At 40.9% G+C, this 16944-nt stretch overlaps 1 protein-coding gene across 2 annotated transcripts in view; it reads left to right on the forward strand.

The window, feature by feature from the left end:
• LOC122801547 (E3 ubiquitin-protein ligase RMND5A-like) overlaps positions 1–16944 on the forward strand; it is a 432068-nt gene that overhangs the window by 210068 nt on the left and 205056 nt on the right. Inside the window, exons 3-4 of one of the 2 annotated variants that reach the window (XM_044070974.1) lie at positions 16045–16182; positions 16292–16392. In XM_044070974.1, the coding sequence (XP_043926909.1) occupies positions 16045–16182; positions 16292–16392 (239 nt within the window). The remainder of the gene's footprint in view (positions 1–16044; positions 16183–16291; positions 16393–16944) is intronic. The other variant, XM_044070975.1, reaches the window with a different exon arrangement.

Here is a 16944-nt window from a genome sequence, read left to right on the forward strand (position 1 = left end):
CTGTCTGCCAGGATGTTGTCAATATCAGTTGGTTCTGTAATTTTCGTGCCATTGTGCTGTAACTCAGAGCAGATCTGGGTGTTGCCATCGAGATTCTTGACATAGCTATAGAATGCTTTGTGGTTGTCCTTAGAATTAGTGGCGATTTTGTTTTCGTAGCTAGCTTTGGAGGATCTTATAAGGGATCTCAGCTTCTCACCGAGGCTGACCAGGGAGCTCCTCCACTCATGGGATTTTACTCTCTTGCAACAGTTTCTTCCTTCTGTTGTACAGTTTGTTTATGGCAGGGGACCAGCAGATTGGCTTCCTTTTTTTGGAGGATAGCATCTTCGTTCTGTTTGGGATAGCACGATCCATGCGTTTGTGTAAGTGCTTATGGAGTGCATTTATCAGCAGTTGTAACTGTATTGTCCATCTGCATGGGTGTCATGAAGTTCACCACTTCTGTCTTAAGCATGAAGTTGGCTTTGGAGAAATTTTTTACTGTGGTTTCCTTAATGGGGGATGGGGGCGGGATGTGGATATCAAGGGTGATTAGCTTATGGTTGGATCGGACCAATGAGGAGTTGACTTCAGGTGTGGAACACCGGTCACTCATGTTGGTAATGACTAGGTCTAGGATATTGCTGCCCCTGGTGGGAGTGTGGATAAGCTGATCCAGGGCTTTGGAGTTTATGAATTCCAGAAAGCATTGAACTAAGGAGTTGGTACACTAGTAGTTTTCCCAGTTAATGGTGAGGTAGTTGAAGTCGCCCATTATTAGGGTGTTTGGTTGAACCCTAATATTTTCCAGTACATCAAGAAAAGAGGAGTGGGAATCCTGGGGCATGGTGGGGTTTCTGTAGCAAGCTACAGTTTGGATTTCAGTTTTGCCCAGAGTTAGTTGCACTTGGATAACCTTGGATGCATTATGCTGAGCAACTAGCCAGGAGGTGTGGATATCCTTAATGAATATGGACACACCTCCGCCTTTTGTGTTTCGGTCCAGGTTACATAGCTGAAAAGTGTGGTATGAGTTATAGCCTGGTAGTGCAAGGGTGCTCTCTGGAGCCTTGAACCAGGTTTCAGTCACTGCACAGATATCAATGTTCTCCATTTTAAGGAGTGCCTCGAGTGAGTGCATTTTGAGATTTAGACTTCTAGCATTGAGTAGCATAATCCTCAGTTTTTGCTTGCCTGTTCTTGAATTTGTCATTTGAACCTTGCCTAAAAAAGACACTATAGGTGCGGCAAGAGCCTTAGCCAGTATCCAGAATCCCAGGGGCAACAGGTGCAGGCCATATGTGGCAAAGCATCGTGGAAAGGTCGACCATGTCATCCCAAGCAGACAGATACTGGATCCGTTTTAATGACACCAGAAGCTTAGCCAATTGTTGAAGTCAATAACTTTGTCCTTGTACTACGGTATCATTCTGGGCGATGGCAGAATGCTACTCAGGGCTAGGGTCATACCTGCCTGGGCTACAAGATCTGAGAGCTCTTCAATGTCTCTCTTCATATAGTCCAGGGAGGTACGTCTCGGGTCATTCACACCAACATGGACAATGACAGAGTCCTATTTGTACTTGTGGAGTGACTTGATTGTGTGGGTTATGTGGCGGATCCTGGCACCTGACCGACAGCTGACGGTAACCTTCTCTTTCTTTAGCCTGGTGAGTGGGACATCAGTATGGCTGACTATAGAGTCACCTATGACTAGTGTGTTGGGTATGTTGTTTTTGCCATATTGGCTGTGGTTGAGTGGCACACTGAGTCTGTGGGCCATGCGTCATTTGGGTTGTGTTGGGAGATGGAGGTTGCTTGCGTTTCTGCTTTGGAGGTCTCTGTTGCTTAGACAGATTATTATTGAGAGCCTTCGTGAATGTTTGTTACTATGTGTGGATTTTGGTGGTGTAGATTTAGTGAAACTTTGTGATGTGGTGCAAATGTTTACCTTCTCCTCTTGACTGTCAAGTTCAGTCTTGGTTGGAGAGAGCTTTACCTCCAGTTTGGCTAGATAAGTACATCTCTCACAGGTTGTAGTGTTGGGTGGTAGGAGGAGAGGGTTATCTGTGTACATGAGGCAATTTCTACATTGCCTCAAGATGCCCAGATTCATCAGATAAACAGGAGGGAACACTGGGAGTTGACCCCTGGACATGCCTGAATAAAAAAACTGTTTTCCTCTAGATAAGTGAAGGAAAGTGAGTACAAGAGCTGTTTTTCTCTAAGCAAGTGAGAAAAGTAAGTACAAAAACTGTTTTCCTCTAGGTAATGAGGAAGGTTGAGTGCTATAGTAATCAGTAGCTTATTTAGTGCTTACAAGTTCTGAACAAGTGCTGAGCATGAATAAGCAAATTTAAGTGCTAAAACTAAGAATCTGTATCTGCACTAGACGAGTTATAGGACAGAAACAAGTGGAAATGCAGGCTTTCAAATCAGAAAGTTGAGAGAGATGGAAAAGATTGCCCAAATGGCCAATAACTACAATTTCTGGGCCAGAACCACTCCTTATGTGGTAGACAGGTTACCTAGTGCTTACCACTCCCACCGATAAACTAGAAGGCTTCCCTCCAACACAGAAAGGCTTGGTGGGTCTCAGAAGCTTACATACAGTCCTGGATACAGCAAATGCTTACAAGTTATTGGCTTTCTTTAGTTATGTTAGGAACCTGGGTGGGAATTCCCAGATATGCTCAGAATTAGTCCAAAATGACAAAAAATACACCGAACCCACAGACATTGCCAACATCCTAGCTGACAGGTTCAGTGCAAACTTCTCCCCCCCTCCCCACCAAAAGGGCAAATATTTATCCCAGCAGAGTGCTGCCCCCCTGACATCTCAGATGCTCAGGTAAGAGCTGCCCTCTCCAAAGCAAAAAACACAGCATCAATGGGACCAGACAGTGTCCCGGGCTGCGTCCTACATGAACTCCAAGAAGAGCTAAACCCAAACATAAAACTACTGTTCAATCTCAGCCTTACTACAGGATATGTACCCAAAGAGTGGCGTACAGCAACAGTGGTCCCTCTCCACAAAGGTGGTGCCTTAATGGATCCTGGAAACTATCGCCCCATAAGCCTGACTAGCTTGGTTTGCAAAGCTATGGAAAGGATCATCATGGACCTCATAAATAAAGATATTGGGGACCTACAGACACTGGATCCTACCCAGTTTGGCTTTAAGGGCAGATTTCTTTGAAACAGTCACCAAGGCCATTGACGAGGGGAAGGTGGTCCACACAGCCTACCTGGACCTTGCAAAAGCCTTCGATACAATACCCCACTCGGACATTATAGATAAGCTCACCAGCTTAAATATAACCCCCTATGTCACTAGATGGATTGCAAACTGTCTCCAGGACAGAACCCACATGATTAGAATTGCTGCAGCCATGTCAGACTCCAAACCAGTTAAAAGTGGCGTCCCCCAAGGCTCAGTCCTGGGACCTCTCTTGTTCGGTATATATTTCTCGGAGGTACAGGCCAACACGGAAGGACTGTGGCTGACTAAGTTCGCAGATGACTGCAAACTGGGTGCTATAATCGACTCTCCAGCCGACACAAGCATCCTCCAAAAGGGCCTCATAGAAACAGACAACTGGTGCCAGAGCCATGGCCTCAAGCTAAACGCCAAAAAGTGTATAGTCATCCCCTTTGGCAAAAACAAAGTGCCCACAAATTACCACATAGGTGGTAATCCATTAAGTACAGAAGAAGTAATTAGGGACCTGGGGACCCAAGTTGATAGCAATCTCTCATTTGACAACCACGTGGCCAAAGTGGTTAGAAAAACATTTTATATAGCCCACCTAATCATGAAGGTATTCATATCTAGATCAGGGGAGGTCATCGTGCCTCTTTACTCATCCCTCATCAGGCCCATAATTGAGTACAATGCCCCTTTTGGGATGTACCTTACCAGACACATGCAGCAACTGGAAAGACCCCAAAAGTACCTCACCAAGAGGATCATAGGGCTCAAACAGATGCCATATGCTGCCCGGTTAAAGAAACTCCAGCTCTACTCAGTGGCATACCGCCTGCTCAGAGGCGATCTGTGCCTGACGTATAAAGCCATGTCCAACCCAGAATTAATGGACATGCTGCACCTCAGAAAATCCAAATCCCATCGAGCTACGCGCTCGAGAGACTTGAACCTCAGCACTGAAATAAATAGGACATGCTGGAGGGACAGATTCATAACCCAGAGGCTCCTTTCACTCTAGAATAAAATCCCAGTCCAGGTTAGGCAGAGTCCCTCATTGACTCTCTTCAAGAGGAATCTTGATGAGTGGATGGGAGATCGTAGGTTTACACCGGGTATCACTTCTGTGTCACTGTTAGAGGCACAGTATACTAACCTCGAAAAAGGGCATAGCAAAATTAATTTAAAATGGGTGGCGAAAGCCAAACACACACTGGCTAGGCTTATAAATGCCCTAGGGCAGATAGCCTAGTATGAACCTATGAACCTAAATCTGTGTTTTCTGAAGAAAAAAAAAAAAAAAAAAAAAAAGTAGCTAAAACAGCAGTAAAAACAATTCACATGTAGTGCAAGCTAGCACACTTGAGTACGTACCAATATTAGACCAAACACAGTTTAGAAAAATACAGTTCGATTAAAAAGGACTAAAAGCAAGTGCAGAAAGAGTTTATTAGGTAGAATGTGGTAAAGAGATGGGACTGAAGGAGTGCCCCAGATCAAATCTACAGTGGGGGCAAGCAACTGCAAAAGCCACAAAATTTAAACTGCAAGCCAGAAATAGGGAGGGTGGGTGGGAGAAAACAGTTTCAGCAGAGATCTAAGCAACAATTAACAGTACAAACTCTGAAACCAAAACAAATATACTCAGCTCTGTATATTTGCAAATAGATTGAGAAGCAGTCTCTCAGAACACAGGTTCCGGTAATGAAATGCAGGCTGTTACTAACCGGCCTAATTTTATGCAAGTGATCCTTGAGTTAGATAACACACAGACTGAAAACCAGTTATACCAACTGAAGACACAGAAGAAAATAGGGGGAGATGGGGTAAACAGTTTCAGCAGAGCTCTAAGCAACAATTAACAGTACAAACTCTAAAACCCAAAAATTATATTCAGCTCTGTATATTTGCAGATAGATTGAGATGCAGTCTCTCAGAACACAGGTTCCAGTAATGAAATGCAGGCTGTTACTTTTTGTTGTTGTTGTGTCTTTTGGCTTTTCCCAGTTAGGGGTCGCCACAGCGGAAGTCTGGTCCGCTAATGATTGGTAGTAGATTTTTACGTGCCGAGTTGCCAGCCCTGACGCACAACCTTCAATGAAGGTATGCCCATTCACGCATGTCTCCACACAGAAGATGCTTTAGCTGTGAATCGAACAGGACAACGTCTTACTGTGAGGCGACAACGCTACCGCAGCACCACCGCGAAATGCAGGCTGTTACTAACCGGTCTAATTTTATGCAAGTGCATTTTATGCAAATCTTTATCTACCTTCATCCAATTTCCACTTGACCTCTATTCTTCCCCCTTTCTCACTGTGTACATCTTAAGAGTTTTGTCTTCCATTTCTTGTACCTCCTGAGAAATCGGTAAAAATGCCTGTAACACCCACTTACTGGTATTTTTCGTATTCCCTCTGTTTTAATCCTTCCGTGTTTAAAACTCTTTGCATACTAATGCACTTCTTAAGCACTCCAATGTCTAGGTCTGAATTATAAGCAGTCTCAGCCCTAAATATATGTATATATAACATTATATATTATATATACAATATATATATATATATATATATATATATATATATATATATATATTATAAACACATATATGTATATATTTTTTCTCTGTATTTGTGTATTACTTTATATAACAATGCAGTGCATGCTTTTGTAAACCTGCTCATCTGTCTCTGACTACATAAATTGAATACGTGTGCTAATCTCTGTAATATAAAGTTCATGTGTATTCTCAACTAGTGTATAATTATATGCACCTTACTACTTGTAATATATCACTGTAATTGTCAAATCTTAATCTTTTTTGATCTGAGTTTGAAATGGTCATCTGTGATCAGTGCTCTACCCTTGTTAACAAATTTGAAATAGATTAAATAAAACAGTCCGTCATCTCATTGTTTTCATTGCAATGGCAGAAACAAAGGAAGGGGAGAAAGTACAGTTGTGTACACTTACCATAAATGTAGATGTTCGCGTGTATTCACTGTTGCAGTTATTACATTAGGGTTATCTGCTGGCAAGTTGCCCTCAGTCGGCCTGCATTCCAAAGTCTTCGGTCCTGCGTCGGTTGCTGTCTCCTCTTCCATGACGTCAGGTTGTCAGGGGTATAAAACATGCAGCCGATGCCATTTTCTTTAGTTTTTCCTGCCCCCAAAAAGGTAGCAAAAAAAAATATAGATATATAGATATATATATATATATATATATATATATATATATATATATATATATATATAAACAATATAAACTTTACCTTCATCTACAAGCAAATACACCACATAGGTTGTAGAGTATAGAGAAGGAAAGATAAACTCTAGAATGACAGGGAGATGTCGGGAGGGTAACCTGGACTGCAACAGTGAATACACTTGAACATCTACATTTATGGTAAGTGTACACAACTGTACTATGTTCTTCGTGTTTCACTGTTGCAGTCATTACATTTGGGTAGAATCCCAAAGCTATAGTTGGGGGGCTGGAGCAAAGCAGCATTAGGAGCGGCTATAAGGCCCTGCAGAACTGCAGTGGCAAAGCCTGCTCTGGATTTAGAGTAAAGAGGCAAATGACAATGCTTTGTAAAGGTGTGAACAGAACTCAAGTAGCAGCCTCTAGAATGTCTTGGGTTGGTACTCCCCTTAGAAAGGCTAAGTGGCTGCAGCTCTGGTGGAATGAGACCTAATGCCCTTGGGCACAGGTTTACCATGGTGTAAGTAGCAGAAACGGATGCAGTGGCTTATCCACTTTGAAATTGTCTGCTTTGAAATAGCCTTGCCATCTGATCCTGCAGCATATGTCACTAGTAATTGCTCAGTTTTTCTTAGAGCTGTAGTCCTGCTTAAGTAGAATCTTAGTTGTCTGTGTATATCCAAGGAATGCAGAATTCTCTCCCCGTTGTTCTGCGGATTTGGATAAAAGGTTGGCAGATGAGTTGTTTGGTTAAGAGCCACACTGGAAACCACCTTAGGCATAAAAGTAGGATTTGTCCTCAGAGATGCCCTGTCTGGGTGAAATATGAGAAAAGGCTCTATAGCCATGAGGGCCTGCAGCTCTGAAACCCTTCTTGCTGAAGAAATTGCTAGTAGCAGAGCTGTTTTCCATGATAAGAACTTTGTATCAGCGGTAGCAGCTGGTTCAGATGGAGGCAGGATGAGCTTTTCCAACACATAATTGAGGTCCCATGCAGGCAATGGTGATCTTCTAAGAGGCCTTAATTGTTTGGCTCCTCTAAGATACTGCTTTAGTAAAGGATGAGAAAAGATGGGTGGCTCTGTATTGTAATGAGCCAAAATTGCAGAGGAATGGATTTTAATTGATGAGAAAGATAGGCCTTTGTCAAGCATCTCAGTTAAGTATTGCAATATCTGAGGAATATTTGGTTCTGATGTATCAGTTCCTTGTGCTTAATTCCAAGCACAGAATCTTTTCCATTTGTCAGCATAAGATTTTCTAGTACTAGGCCTTCTGATTTCCAAAATGACATCCGTCACAGCTTTACTGAGAGGTGTCGTCTGTATGATTACAAGATTAGCCATGCTGCCAGGTTCAGAGTCTGTAGTTGATTGTGCAGGATCTGATTGTTTTGCTGGGACAGTAGTTGTGGTCTTTGAGGCAAGGTCCAAGCTGGGTATTGAGATAAGTTCCTTAGGATTGGGTACCAGTATTGGCGGGGCGAGTCCAGGGCAATTAGTATCATCTTTGGTTTCTCTTGTCTGACTTTCAGGAGGACCTTGGGGAGAAGAGGCAGAGGAGGAAAGGCGTAAACTGATAGTGAAAAAATTACATGGAGCTGCTTACTGCTTGGTGTGATGGATTTGCAGTGTTCTTATGACACTCAGTCTTGCTGGCTGGATTCTGCTAAAATTCAAAGTCTGATTATATTTGCATTCACAGTCTGTTGCATACAGAAACTTGCAGAATATACACTGATGAGAGAATATACTTTGCAGCATCAACTTTAAAGAGCAGTAACAAATAACTTTTTATAATAAATCAAACGAAACCACGTTGCAGCTTAAAAGTACTGTTCCAACTTTACTTCTCATATAGTACAGATGATGTGTGAGATATAACATTTACCTCAGAACACCAAATGTGTTCCTACCATATCCCTAAACAACTGGATTTATACAGCTCTTTATAAACTCTTTTTAGTCATGCATAAACATATTTTGGAGACTTGCTTATCCTGTAGAAACAATACTAAACTTCCTTGTTTAACAATGTCTTGTAAGAGACCAGCTTTTCTGACAGTGTGAATATCCTGTAACAGTGTCCTGATGTCCATGTAGAAAAACATATTTTTGAGGAAACACATTGTCCTGTATTCTATTTGAATCTGTGTATAGAAACATGTGTTCTTATGTCAATGCTGATAAGCATATCCTGTTTTTTATGAAGAAAAACATATTTTTGAGAAAACACATGGTCAGAGATCAGCTTTTCTGACAGTGTGAACATCCATTTTATTTGCATCTTTGTATCTTGTGCCATCCTGTTTTTCCATGCATAATAACATGTCATTGTTCTTAAAAAGCAGATTTTGCATTTTTGTTCTTGCATACATCCTGTTTTGAGTCTGTAAGGGAAAAGTGTCCATTCTTTAAAAGCAGATTTTGTATTTTTGCTCTTGCATACATCTTGTTTTGAGTCTGTAAGGGAAAAGTGTCCATTCTTTAAAAGCAGATTTTGTATTTTTGCTCTTGCATACATCCTGTTTTGAGTCTGTAAGGGGAAAAATGTCCATTCAGCAGATTCCTTTTCCAAGCCATGGTAATTTAGTATGGATGCTGATTACATATTACTAAACTCTATTTCTACATTTAAGCAAGCTTTATCTTATACATTATTTATGTTGCATAATTGCAGCAAAATTACTTTCAACCTTAGTATATTGTTGAGCACACTCTAACAGATAGATTTTTCCAACTGAAGGATAGGGCGTCCACTTTCCATGCTTGTCTGTGATAAGTCCTTGTGCAGAATCTTTTCAATTGATAATTTTGAGGAGAGGCAAATAGATCTATGTCTGGGCTCCCCCATTTCTCTGTTAGCATGCTGAAGACTTGTGGATTTAGTTTTCACTCATGAGGGTTCATAAGGTTTCTGCTTAAATCGTCTGCCAGAGTGTTTTGTTTTCCTGGCAGGAATTGAGCTTGAAGATGTATTTGGTAGGTCAAAGCTGTGTTCCACAGTGCCATGGCTAATCTGCAGAGGTGGTATGAGTGTGTGCCCCCTTGCTTGTTTATATACCACATGAGTGTAGTGTTGTCCGTCTTTATCAGTAGTTGTCCTGGATGAAGTAAGTTCTTGAAGGCTGTTAGGTCATTTTGAACAGCTAGCAACTCTTTCTGGTTGATAGGCAGTTGCATTTGTTTTGGTGACCATATGCCCTGAATGCATCTTCCTGCCATGTGGGCCCCCCAGGCATAATCTGATGCGTCTGTTATGGTTTTGGCTGGCATGGGGTAGTGTGAATGGCCGTCCCATGTTTTGGTGACATGCCTTTGCCCACCGTAGAAACTTCTGTTGCAGGCAGGGAATGAGAGGAATCATTGTTTCCAGACTGTAAGATGGTTGAGTCCATACACCTTTTAGGTACCATTGAAGTTTCCTCATATGCAGTCTTGCATATGGACTCAATAGTATGCAGGATGCCAGAAAGCCCAGAGCCTGCAAAATTTGTTTTGCAGAAGACTGGGTTTTTGTTGCCATCAGTTTGAAGTAAGTAGTCAGTTGCCTTTGCTTGTCTGGCGTGAGGTAAGCCATCTGGGCAGTTGGATTCAAGCTTGCACCCAGGAATATTATCTTTTGAGAGGGTACCAGTTGTGATCTCTTTTCGTTTATTGTGTACCCTAGGCATGTTAGAAGCCTTTTCACAAATGCCAGGTGTCGAAGAGTGTCCTTGTTCTCTGTTTGAATGAGACAGTCGTCTAAGTAAGGATATAGTTGTATATCACTTTGTCTGCAAAATGCAGTTACTGGTGCCAGGCACTTTGTAAAGACCCTGGGCTCAGTAGATAAAGCCAAAGGGCAGTGCAGAGAATTGGTAATGCATTAAGCCATCCTTGAATCTGAGGTATCTTCTGCAGGAGTGTTTTATTGGGACATGCAGGTATGCCCCTCTTTAGGTCTAAAGTCATCAGCCAAGCATTCTTGCCCAGCATGGGCAGAAGCTGCTGCAAAGTCAGCATTTTGAATTTTGGAATGTCCAGGTATGTGTTCATAATCGATAAATCCAGTATTGGTCGTCAAGCCTTGTCCTTTCTGGGTACCAAGAACAGTCTTGAGTAAAAACATTGTCCTTTTTCCTGTTCTGGCACTGTCTGAATGGCCCCCATATCCATGAGGGACGTAACCTGTTTCTGTGCCACTGCCCATTGATTTTTTGGCAGATCTGGTCAACCATTTGCCATTGGTAGACTGTGGAAATGGAATCTGTATCCCTGTGATACGATGTTTAGTACCCACTTTTCCTTGGTTATTAACTGCCAATTTTGAGCAAAAAGTGCTAATTTTCCCTCTATGGGTGCTGCCAAAATCTAAGTGCTTGGTGTAGGCAGAGGGAAAGTCATTGGGATTGCTTTCTGTAGGTTTGCGCTTTATCTCCTCCAGATTTGGAGGTGAAAGCTCCCCATTGTTTTGACCTGTATGAATCTTGCGCCTGGTATCTGGAACCCTTAGGGTGTCTGGATTTGCCCCTTTGAGCTTTGTCTGACACAGGAAAGGACCAATTTTTGGTAGGCCAGTGTCTACTGAATCTTGGTGGCTGCACTTGTAAGAAGTCTTTAACAATTTGCATAGACTTAGCTTTGTCTTCCATTTTCTTTAAAACCTCTCTTGCCTTAATACCAAACAGAGAATCGTGCTGTAAAGGTGCATCTAGCAGTTTAGCTTTAACATGATCAGGTAAAGTTTTTCCTTTAACCAAGCATGCCTCCTAATCACAGATCCAGTAACTGTGGCCCTGCAGGAGGCCTCTAAGGAATCAAAACCACATTGCAAAGTATGCTTTCCAACTTGTTCAGCTGCATGCAATAATTCCTGCAATTCTTTATTTTCCACACATTCTGAAATCAACATAATTTTCTGTTTCAGAAATCCCATAACATGTTGTTGGTACTTAAGCATATGAAATTGTCAGTTTAAGGCCCTGATTGCCAAGGTTGCAGATGTATAAACCTTTTTTCCCTGTCTATCCAGTGCCCTTGAATCTCTTGTCAGAGGGGGTAGGATTTTTTGCTGTTGAGGCCTTAACTCCCTTTGGACCCTGTGAAATAGTTTCAGGATCAGCAGCAGGGTTTCTAAATAAAAAATTATGCGAGTCAGGGACCCAGTAATATCTGTCAGACTTACTGGGAGCTGGAGGTAAGGAGTCAGGGGACAAGCTTGACTCCGAAAACACATCATCCACAATGCCTAAAACAGGGGGAATGGCTAAAGGCCTGTGCTGAGGGAGAAGGAAATCCCTGAGCCTTTTTTGTGATTCTGAGAAGTCTTGACTCTCCCAGTGAAAATGCTCCCTCAAAGTATGCAAGGTTTCTCCAAATGAATAATCCTCAGGAGGAGATGTAGATGGAATAGACTCCTCAGCATCAGAATCCTCATAGGGAGGTATAGATAATTCCTGATCAGAAGAGGAATCAGAAGAATTAGAAACCTGATCTGAAGATTCATAATCAGTGACTTGCCTAGGCCTCTTATCAGGAGGGGGATGGGTACCCCTGATCAAGGTAATAATGTCTTCAGCCATTTTGATCATCTGTTTTTTTAGGCATAGAGGCCTGTGCACATGGCTCATGCACTGGTTTTTTAGTTTTAGAAGTTGATTTTGTCTTTGGTTTTGCAGTTGTTGTCGGTTTGATATACAAATGTTGAGGTCTGAATACACCCTCAGCTCAATGGCTCCAGACCCATCCAAGGGAGATGCATCCATTGGTCCAGTACCTAGAGTATCTTGTGGCATGCCGCACTCCACATGGGTATCGGTAGAGGCCTGCGACTCGAAGGTAGCGGGTATCAGGGGCTGCGAAAGCGCCTCACTGAGTATCTGTGATTGGCTTAGGATAAGCTTCGTCGGTTTTGGATCTCGGCTGTCTTTCTCTGTCCTTTTGTATGTAGTCTGATTGCTATCCGACGACATTTCGGGGTAGTTAAATCTGTTTCCAAAATACTTTGATGCAAAAATATACCTACGCTTAGTAGTGCGTTGGTTAAATCTAGCACAAAACTGACGGCCAGGCACGTTGTGATCAGGGCCTAGGCAAGGAATACAGTATAAATGGAAATCCTTATGAGGTATTTGCTTCCCACAAGTAATACAATTATTAACTTTTTCTGACATGGGGAAACTTTTTTCTTGCTTTTTACCAAACGGGGTACTTGGCTTTAGTGAAGACTTTGGTTCTGAAACTCAAACTCGAATATTTCAGTAGTCTGCCGACCGGCACTTGCAAAATGCTTCTGCTTCGGGCACCACGCTGCAAGAAAGACTAAAGAAAATGGCATTGGCTGCATGTTTTACAGCCCTGATGACCTGACGTCATGGAAGAGGAGACAGCAACTGACGCAGGACCAAAGACTTTTAAATTCATGCTGACTGAGGGCAACCTGCAGATTACCCTAATGTAATGACTGCAGCAGTGAAACACGAAGAACATCCGCTTTTCATAACCTAAGTGTGCATCATTTGCTCATATGTTACGTAAGCCATATTTGAGAGTTTAGGAACTCGGCTGCATGTGGTGTGGTCAAATGTCTCTTCGCTATAGAAATAGCTGCCCCTAGTACTTGCTTCAAGAATGTCTCCATTGTATTCACTTGTGCTGCATCTATTTGATCCTTGACACACATCTTCGCAAAGGCATCATTATTTTGCTTTAGACTTGGAGAAAAGGGCCATATTTGGTAAATCAGTACTGCAAGAATCTGCTATCTGAGGTTTGAGCTTTACAATCCTCTGTTTTCTTCATTGTATTCACCCAATGAAGAACCCCGGTCAAGGAGGTTCTTGACATGACACACTAGATACATTCTTGCATGTCATTTGTAGTAAAGGTTGGTTGTTTCTTGACTGGTCAGAAATACATGCCCCATGGATGTGTGTTTTCTGTTAGCTGCAGTTGGTGCATTTTTGTAAGCTGGTCATGCTATATATTCTTTCACTTGTTTTAATGTTGAAATATCAAATATGCGTTATTTACTGTAGGAAGGTTCTTATTTTATTTGTCTTTGTTGACCAGGTTATTCCTACTAGGCTAGTAGCCTCCTTTCAGGGGAGGCTCAAGATGGTATTTAAACTACTAGGGGAATTTGGTCAGGGCTTCGGGTAACTTCCCGTTCTCTATTTCAGTAGGTACAGTGGGATCCTTTATATCCACCCGAGTGCAACCAACTCAAGCAGATGTGGCCTCTGTTTAATGTCTCTTCCTGCTTCCCTGAAGTATGGGGACAAATTGTTGAGCTTGTTAGCAAGCTTAAATACGACCTTCTGCAGTCCTAGCTTCTGTGTCTCAAAAATGAAGTTGGTTATGTAAAAGGCTTACGGCATATTGTGAAACAGAAAAGGCTGAACCAGTTTAGTATACTTATTTTTGAGAAAGACATGGACTAAAAGAGGAAACTAACACTTGAAAGCAGTAGCAGTCAAGTATCTTTCAACTAAAAAAAGTGATTTGGAAGAGAGACAAGTTTTAGACCAGAGGATGACTAAGCAGAAAGCAAGGAAAATAAGGCTGTTTGTGGAAGGTGTGATGAGCAGGATATGCAGATTATACATGAAGTTGGTAGACTTTTTCAGCTGGTAAGTAGCTTTAAGAGGGGTGAGTTTAGAGAAGTGTTGGCGAATCTAAATAAAGAAATGGAGGGGCAGATTGTTGCTGACGGCTTAACTTCTGTGGGCGATTTTGCTGGCATTTTCAAATGGTTGTAGATAATTTTAGGTGTGCTAACTTTCCATAATGTATAAGGCATGCCATGCAAGCTGTATTTAAACGGAAACTGATAGCAGCATCATCCAGTATTGTCTTTGATGTGAAAGGTATTTGAGTGATTTGAAACCATGTACTTTGCTTGTGCTGAAGAACTGTTCCATAATTTGCCCAATAATTAATTTGCTTTCCTAAATATTTATCAATTCAACCTACTTCAGCTTCAGAATGTGGTCCTTTTTTGCAGAGCATGCCAACTGTGATCTTGCCAACCTCTATTAGGCTTGTGATTGAATTGTAATACTTCTGCTTTTTTTTTTCTTCCAAATAATCGGCTTCGCTGTTTGTGCATTCAGCATCTTGTTATTAAATAACATTAAATTGCATCTCTCTTTCTCTGTTGAGAGACTCTGAACTGAATGGACTTGTAGTCTGGACCATTTAAAGTATCCCTTTTGTTGCTTAAACTGTGTAGTTGTTTCTGTATCTCAAAACTAAATTCTTATGGTGCTGCTTGTAAAGCAAAGTAGGGGGAGGATGACTAGGTCAGGCTACATTATATGTATGGGCATAGAGTAGTAATTTACCCAAGGATTCTATTAAATGTTTCTGCCTGATTTTACAGTACAAGTTATTTGTAAATGTTTGTAGAAATGAGCATTTAAAGCTTTTTTAAATTTTAATGTAATGTAAGGTGGCTTTTGATATTGTGACAAGCGATCATAAAATGAGTGAACTGTAGGTAAGGTTTTCTTCATTTGCTTTCCCGTCATAAAATAACCTAAACCTCAGAACTGCAAAATTACTGGTGTTTGTTGATTATGATGATGGAATGGCAAGACTTCAGATATCAATATGAAGGCTTATATATATTTATTTATTTGCAGTTGGTTTACCAGGATAGTCCATTGGGCCAAGAAGAACCCGTTTTCAATGGAGTCCTGGGGAGAAAAGCTCCAAAACAAAAATTACAGTTTACAGTTTCAATCATTTGTAGGTTAAGGACTAAACTACAGAACAATTGTGACAAAAGTTTACAATTTCAGTCATTTGTACCTTCAAGACCAAACAAAGATTAAAAAGTTTACAGAAGTATACAATTTCAGTTATTTGTAGCTTCTAGACATAGCAAAGATTAAGCAGTTACAATGCCATGATAGGTTTCATTTGTTGAAAGCTAAGAATTAAGCAGGTGCACGAATATTTTTTTTTATATATATAGATATAAAGATTATATTTATACACACACACACACACACACACGTATGTCCTATATATTTACACGTGTGTGTGTGTGTGTGTGTGTGTGTGTGTGTGTGTGCATATATATATATATATATATATATATATATATATATATATATATATATATATATATATATATATACACACACACACACACGCGTATAAAATATATATAATGTATATAGACGTGTGTTTGTATATATGTTTGTGTGTATGTATATATGTGTGTGTGTAATATGTATGAACACACATATATGTATTTATATGCGCATACACACACATGTATACTTCCACGGGTATGGTACCTTTGATTTTTTTTTTTCCCCCCTTACTTCAAGATAGAGTAATGCAGAGTTGATGTACATAAATTACAGGAATGCCAGTGGGTGGGTGGGGGTGGGGGGGCATGTGTCCAAGAGGATCAGAGTTGAAAAGCTGCTTCAATGAATTATGATATTGACTGTATTTCCTTTAAAGATGTACTGCTTCAGAGTTGTATGACCTGTAATTATGAGCCTTACACTTCTGGCAGGGAGACAGAATTGCTGCTTTTTATATGGGGTGTGAAATTTATTAATTGTGGTTTGAGTTATACATGCTGTTGCCAATGAATATGGTTTCATTAATTACATGTTGACTTGTGTTGTACTTGTCTCTTCTGCATTGCAGAATTTCGATGCTGACATCAGCAGTGTTGGAATTGAAGGATGCTGGCAAGCCGAGAGCCAACGAATCCTTAATGAGGTGATGGTGGAACACTATTTCCGACAGGGTATGCTTGATGTAGCAGAAGAACTATGTCAGGTAGTAGTTTGGGTACCTCATTTTTCTGTGTTCCGGGTGGTCATTTATTTCTTGTTTTTAAGTTTTTGTTTTGCCATATTGATCTTACTTTTTTCTTTTCCTGTACCAACAGGAAGCAGGCCTTACCATGGATCCCAATCAGAAGGAACCATTTGTGGAGTTAAACAGGATATTAGAAGCATTAAAACTGCGAAATATGAGACCTGCACTAGAGTAAGCAACTTTTGTATCTACATAAATGAAATTGTAAGCGATTCGAGGTGGATGCAAGTAAATTTGATGGTTTGCTGCATCTGGAGTTGCACTTGGTTTGCAGTGTGTGTTGCTACAAATCATAAGCTCTGATTTTAAAGCATGTAGCAAGTTTCTCTTGGCCAGCTAAATTTTTCAAGATTGCTATACCATTGAACCTTCCTCAGCTATCTTTTGTATAAATGCTTCATCTGTAACTGTCCAGTTACTTCCTGCATTGTTGACAAAGAATGCATAACTCTGTAAACAATCCTGTTCTGGTTTGTGATTGTAGTAGCTTAGGTTCATAGGTTGGTACTAGGCTATCAGCCCTAGGGCCTATACAAGCCTAGCCATAACAATTCCCTGGCTATTTCTTTCCACATAATTTACTTCCCTGGACCCCTGTCTAGCAGGTAAGAAGTTTTTATTTGAATTTATATTTTATTTTTTACCACTGTTTTTCACTATTTGTGGCAAGGAAAGATTTGTTTGTAGACAGGATTTGCTGCGATTTATATTTTGTTTTGCCTG

This window comes from Protopterus annectens, chromosome 5.part0 (genome assembly GCF_019279795.1).
Source record: "Protopterus annectens isolate FY-2018-M chromosome 5.part0, PAN1.0, whole genome shotgun sequence".
NCBI lineage: Eukaryota > Metazoa > Chordata > Ceratodontiformes > Protopteridae > Protopterus > Protopterus annectens.